The sequence below is a fragment of the Colobus angolensis genome, unplaced genomic scaffold (assembly GCF_000951035.1).
Source record: "Colobus angolensis palliatus isolate OR3802 unplaced genomic scaffold, Cang.pa_1.0 Scaffold78, whole genome shotgun sequence".
Classification (NCBI taxonomy): domain Eukaryota; kingdom Metazoa; phylum Chordata; class Mammalia; order Primates; family Cercopithecidae; genus Colobus; species Colobus angolensis.
Genome location: NW_012121598.1, coordinates 5,376,092 through 5,382,555, shown reverse-complemented (window position 1 = coordinate 5,382,555; position 6,464 = coordinate 5,376,092). Strand labels below are relative to the sequence as shown.

The window sequence follows — 6,464 nt, the reverse complement described above, 5'->3', positions numbered from 1 at the left end:
TTTTTTTGAAGCATCAATTGTGAGTCAGGCACTGTGGCTCAAGGTTCATGAATGAGGAAACCAACGTTTAGGTCACATAGCTTTATTTTTTATTTATTTATTTGTTTATTATACTTTAAGTTCTAGGGTACATGTGCACAACGTGCAGGTTTGTTACATATGTATACATGTGCAATGTTGGTGTGCTGCACCCATCAACTCATCATTTACATTAGGTACATCTCCTAATGCTATCCCTCCGCCCTCCCCCAACCCCACAGCAGGCCCTGGTGTGTGATGTTCCCCACCCTGTGTCCAAGTGTTCTCATTGTTCAATTCCCACCTATGAGTGAGAACATGCGGTGTTTGGTTTTCTGTTCTTGAAATAGTTTGCTGAGAATGATGATTTCCAGCTGTATCCACGTCCCTACAAAGGACATGAACTCATCCTTTTTTATGGCTGCATAGTATTCCGTGGTGTATATGTGCCACATTTTCTTAATCACACATAGCTTTAAATAGGCAAGCCGGGGTCTCCTGGCTTCCAGTGAAGCCCAGGCTGTTTCCACCATGCAGTACTGCTCAAGGTTGGACCTGAACAGGAGCTCACAGCCCAGCAGGCCACTCTGGTCCTCCAGTACATTTAAAAGTTTCCTTTCTAGGTTTGGACCTTGTGCATTTTCCCTTTGTTTTCTGGACCCAGTAGTCAAATAAAAGCTATGCTCACAAGTGGCTTGCTCATCATTAGTTCAGAGGCCAAACACATAATTTTATTTCCATTTCAGATGGTACTTTGCTAGGTTGTGACTCTGAAATGGGTTAGTAAAGAGTATTAAAGACAAACAAAGCTGGACATTAGTTAAAACCGTAAGGATAGATGTTAATCAATAATATACTATCACAATAGGGAAAAGGGTCCCGTGTGAACTGAACTCGGATTTGTGCAAAGGTGACTAGGCATTTCACAGGGCGAATGGAGAATAGGGAGAAGGCCAGCCTAGACTTGGAAGAGTCAGGAATGTGAAAAATTACAAAAAGTGGAAAGTGGTTGATGTGAAACTCCTCTGGGTTTGCTAACTGGTGCTTTTTGAAGAAAGACTCTTACTCTCCCACAGAGACTGGGAATCAGGGCTCTGTGTTCAGGGGTTGGCTGGAACAGTTAAATCTTTTGGCAGCTTTGAGTTTTCTTAGGCAGGCACTTTAAGGTGGGCTAGGATCATCTCAGGGATGTGGCCTTGAGCTGTGAGAAATTACGTTAGTGTTTGTTCACGTCTTTATAGGCAAAGGTTGAGGCCTATTCGAGAAGGGGGCTCAGGGCTCAGAGGAGCTTGACTAGAGTTTGGTCAAAAGAATCTTTGTTAAGAGTTTAAAACTTTTTTTTTTTTTGAGACTAGTGCTTTCTCTCTTACCCAGGCTGGAGTGCAGAGGCACGATCACGGCTTACTGCAGCCTCGACTTCCTGGGCTTGAGCGATCCTTCTGCTTTAGCCTCCCAAGTAGCTATTTATTTATTTTTGAGATGCGGTCTCATTCTGTGAGTGCAGTGGTGTGAACACAGCTCACTGCAGCCTCAGCCTCTGAGGCTTAAGCTGTCTTTTCACCTCAGTGCCCCGAGTAGCTGGGACTACAGGTGCACACCACTATGCCTAGCTAATTTTTTATAGAGACAGGGTCTCCCTATGTTGCCCAGGCTGGTCTGGAACTCCTGGGTTCAGGTGATCCTTCTGCCTTGGCCTCCTAAAGTGTTGGGATTACAGGCATGAGCCACCATGCCTTGCCTGGCTAATTTTAAAAATTTTTTGTAGAGACAGGGTCTCCCTATGTTGCCTAGGCTGATTGTGAACTCCTGTGCTCAAGAACTCCTCTTGTCTTGGCTTCCCCAAATGCTGTGATTATAGGTGTGAGCCACTGCGCCTGGGAAAAAGCTGAAAACTTGCCCCTTGTTCTCTACTAGTGATCCCTGAGCTTTGCTGCATACTGGAATCACTTGGAGGTCCTTAAAAAAATACTGATGCTTCATTCCCACTCCCAGAATCCTTGATCTAATTGGCATGGCATGGGCCTGGGCTTTGGTACTTTTGACAGCTCCCCAGATGATTCTAGTGTGCAGTGACATCTAGGAACCACTGCTTTAGACTGACATGCTACTCAAAGCAGCATGTGTGCCCCAAGCATTGGTGTCCCCAAGTGATTCTCATGCACAGTAAAGCTTGTGCACTGCTCTAAGCCAGTGATTCTCAAACTGAGTCCACATCAGTAACACCAGGGGGGCTTTGGCTTGTCAAAACACAGATGTCTGGGCCTGCTCCCTGAGTTTCTGATTCAGTAGGTCTAGAATTTGCAGGGTCCAAGAATTTGTTGGTCCAGCAAGTTCCCTGGTGCTGCTGATGCTGTTGGCTCAGGGACCACACTCAGAACTACTGGTCTATGACGATACTCTCTTACTGCAAGTACTAAGTGAGATCTTAGTGATGCCAATTAGCTGTGTGATTTTAGTCATGTCACTCAACCTCAGGCCTCAGTTTTTTCATTTATCAAGTAAAGAGGTTTGACTAGCTACTCTCTAGGATTGTTTTTAGTTTGCTATAGCAAATCATAATACATGTGTATGTATCTAGCAAGCAGATATAAGCTCTAATTGATGTAAATTTCCAAGAGCAATTGCAGGCTTGGGATGACAAGGTGCTTCTTGATGCTGGACATTTCCTGGGGCCTGCACTTTGAGCCCACTTGATCTAAGAGCTGAGACTCAGTTAGCAAGGGCTAACCCAGCTCAGAGGAACTGAGTTACCCACTAAGTAAGTGCACATGATGTATAACTCAGGATGTCAGTTATTCCCCAAATGTGGCTCCCATCCCACAGCATTACCTTCACCTGGGCATTGTTAGAAATGCAAACTCAAATTCTAGTTCGGGGGGATGGGACTCAGCACTCCATGTTGAGAACATTTCTTGGTCCATAGCAGGCACTCACTAAGTGCTTATAGAGTGGATGTATGAATGAGTGACACATTTAGCAAATTATCTCTTAGGTTGAGTCACTGCAATTAGTTAAACCTACCTTTTTTTTTTTTGAGATGAGGTCTCACTATGTTGCCCAGGCTGGACTCAAACTCCTGGGCTCAAGTGATCCTCCTGCCTCAGTCTCTGGGCAGGGATTATAGGCAGTCTCTAGTAGCTGGGATTATAGGCACACCCTACCAGGCCTGGCTAACCTTACCCATTTTAATACTGATTCTCATTAGCTTCCATTTCAGAAGCTGACATTTCCTACTTTTATCGCCAAATTATTTTGGTGCCTATAGCATCCCATCTATGCACTGATTACAGGTTTCCAAACAATACATTTGAAATCAAAGCCCTGTTGGATAATTTACATGGATATCAGCTTATTTTTTTTTAAATTCAAATATCCACTTATATTTTCAAATGAGAATGACTTGTGTAGATATTTCTTGGGCACAATTTCTTACCCTTTTAAAAGAGAAAAATCAGTCTTTAAGGGATTCTCTCTCACAAGTAATGGCTTAAAATTGTTTACATACATGCAAACCTAGGGACTGAGGACATTGTGGGGGTGTCTCTATTTATCTCAATGGAGCTGTGTTACCTGGTCAGATTCAGGGAGGTGTGGGAAAATGGGAGACTGCGGAAACCATCAGGCTGGGAGGCAGAGCTGGCAGGGTGTGGATGTGAGGACCTGGGTCTCTGAGTTTCTGACTGGAAGGTCTAAAACACGGGTCAAATGAGATCGGGGTAAGCAGGCTCTGGTTAATATAACACGAATATTCTGGCCAACAGTGTAAATGCTGACCTCTTACCCAAAAAGATACCCCTTGTGACACAGAATGAAGCCACTGCCCTAACATGACCCCTGCTGACATCCTGCTTCTCCTTTGACAAGATTCCAGGTAACACAATTGTACAACGTGATACTCAAAGGCTGTCCTATCTCCCACTACTTGGGTTCCTCATTCTCCTGTAAATCAAAGGCAGAGAGAATTTTGCAAAAATTCCCAAGTGCTGACTCACAAACAATAATCATTCTAATTACTGGCAAAATTCACAAAGATGCAGCCTATCTGGAGTTTTCTTTAGACCCTCCTCAAGTCCTCGATGTATACTAAGCACTCAGGAAATGTTTATTGTTAGGTATAATGAGTAGGGGCAAGGATTTTGGTCATGATTTTTCTTAAAAGTCACCCTAAAGAGTGAAGAGAGTTAAAAAAATATTTGTAGTACTCTGTTGGGGCTGGGGGTGGCAACACCTCTCATCATATATCATTGAGGAGTCCTAGGTATGTTTGCCTGGGGCTTTATGGGGACTACACTGGAGGAGAATTGGCAAGCCTTACCAGCTCCTGGTCATCTGAAGATGTCCTCTAGGGAGGGAAACTCCATGATGGAAACTTCTAGGGAGGCTGTGGTAAACTTGGGCCATGCTTTCTGGATGTGAACTCAATGACCATGATGCTCCCATGGCCTAGGACAAGCTCTAGGTAAGGTACATGTTGTCTTGAGTGCTGCCACCAATGACCTGCTCCTGGAATTCTGTTGCAGCTCATACATGCAGAGGTAAAGCAGTTAAACCCAGGAAGGGAGCAGCTAGGTCTAAGGAGAAAGGGCTTGGGTGAAAGAGCTCCTCAGAATTTCCCAAAGCCTCCTGTGCCATCCTAAAGGTCCTCCTGTCCTTGAAGAGGGTCCGTGGGCAGGAGACTGGCTTTGGAGTGAAACCAGTTGCCATCTGGGGAATAGGGGCACATGTAAGTGGGACTCGGGTGCTAACCGGACAGCTGGGACTTATCTGGCCCACAGACATATTTTGTTTGGGATGCATAGAAATTTAAACAATTTTGAGACTTCAGATTTCAAAAATTGGGAGATTCACATACGTATCTAGATTTCTGTTTTCTTTTTAAAAAGCTAGTCAAACTTAGTAGTTGTGTGTGTGTGTTTGTGTGTGTGTTGGAGGCGGGGGTTGTAGATCAACTTTAGTGACACTAAAGTTAATAAGTTCTGATGGATTTCTGTTTTCTGAATAATCAGAAAATCCCAGCAATACTTGACCTATATTCAGCTGACTGAAGCTTAGTGGCTGTTCCCAAGTTTACCACATTCATTTGTGACCTGCTTTTCTCATCCACATTACCTATGTGAATTCTGAAGACACCTGAGTTTGCAACCCCTGATGTAGTTAAAATGTATTGAACACTTTTTTTTTTTTAGACGGAGTCTCACTCTGTCACCCAGGCTGGAGTGCAGTGGTGCGATCTTGGCTCACTGCAACCTCTGCCGCCCGGGTTCAAGCGATTCTCCTGCCTCAGCCTCCCGAATAGCTGAGATTACAGGTGCCTGCCACTGCGCCTGGCTAATTTTTGTATTTTTTTTAAGTAGAGATGGGGTTTCACCATCTTGGCCAGGCTGGTCTTGAACTCCTGACCTCGTGATCCACCTGCCTTGGCCTCCCAAAGTGCTAGGATTATAGGTGTGAGCCACTGTGCCTGGCCTGAACTCCTTTTATGTACAGAACTCTGATGCCATAGAATTAGGCTCCTGTAAGGACTATAGATGGCATTATTACCTGTTGGATAATGCTGCCTATACACAGTGGACGGGATGCCTCTGGGTAGGGAAAGTTGGTCTCCTCACATTGGAGTAGATTTTCATTGTGTTGGCCTCTGCTGATCCAGCCTCCTCACCCTACCACCCCTCACACCCCACCCCCCGTCTCCAGCCAGTTTTACCTAGACTGTCATTACTCTTATGAATGGGACACGTATGAAAAGTTACCAGTGAGAACTTCAGGCTTTGGAGTAACTGACACAGGCTTTGTATTAGAATGAAGTGAGGAAACAACATAGAGATGGTGGCATCTCACATGTTGGTGTTCATTTAATTTACTATGTATTTTAAAAAATAATGCCTTCCCTCCAACAAGCTCAGTTTGCAAATACAAACAGTAGGTACACACTGAAAAATAATAATCTCTAAATCTTTTACTTGCAAAGACTCAGCTGTTATTTTAAAAAGTCTCCCTTTACTGGTATGCATAATTTCCTAAAAAAACTGCACCTCACAATCTTCAATCAAATTAAAGTTGGATTATATCAAGTGGCTATCCATTCAGTTTCTTCCTGGAAATGCTGAGTTATCCTCCTGGGAATATTCAGAGTTTCAGGGTTTTAGCACTTATGGCATTATAGATGTCCTCAGTCATAGGCACATACGTTTTTGCTGTGTCGTCCAAGAAATACAAGGCATCTTTGATGACAGCGGGGTTAAAGCCCTCCTCCACCAGGGTCACTTTGCGGTGTTTAAAAGTTCCAGTGATCTCAATGGTGTCCTGAAAAACATCAAATAATCCACACTGTGGTTGCATTTTGCAATAGATTGAGATGCAGGGCAAGGGGTAGGGGTGGGGCATGGAGATCTAGCAAATCATTAGCATCCCTGGCTCATGTGACAGCTGGGAAGTGAAAGTTTAAA

The 6,464-nt window shown here is 44.1% G+C and overlaps 1 protein-coding gene across 2 annotated transcripts in view; it reads right to left on the bottom strand.

The window, feature by feature from the left end:
- Positions 1-5,848: 5,848 nt before the first annotated feature.
- The window catches only part of SLC27A2 (solute carrier family 27 (fatty acid transporter), member 2), a 52,958-nt gene continuing 52,342 nt past the window's right edge, over positions 5,849-6,464 (bottom strand). For both annotated transcript variants that reach the window (XM_011928602.1, XM_011928603.1), the window contains one exon: positions 5,849-6,321. In XM_011928602.1, the coding sequence (XP_011783992.1) occupies positions 6,145-6,321 (177 nt within the window). In that variant the 3' untranslated portion in view covers positions 5,849-6,144. The remainder of the gene's footprint in view (positions 6,322-6,464) is intronic.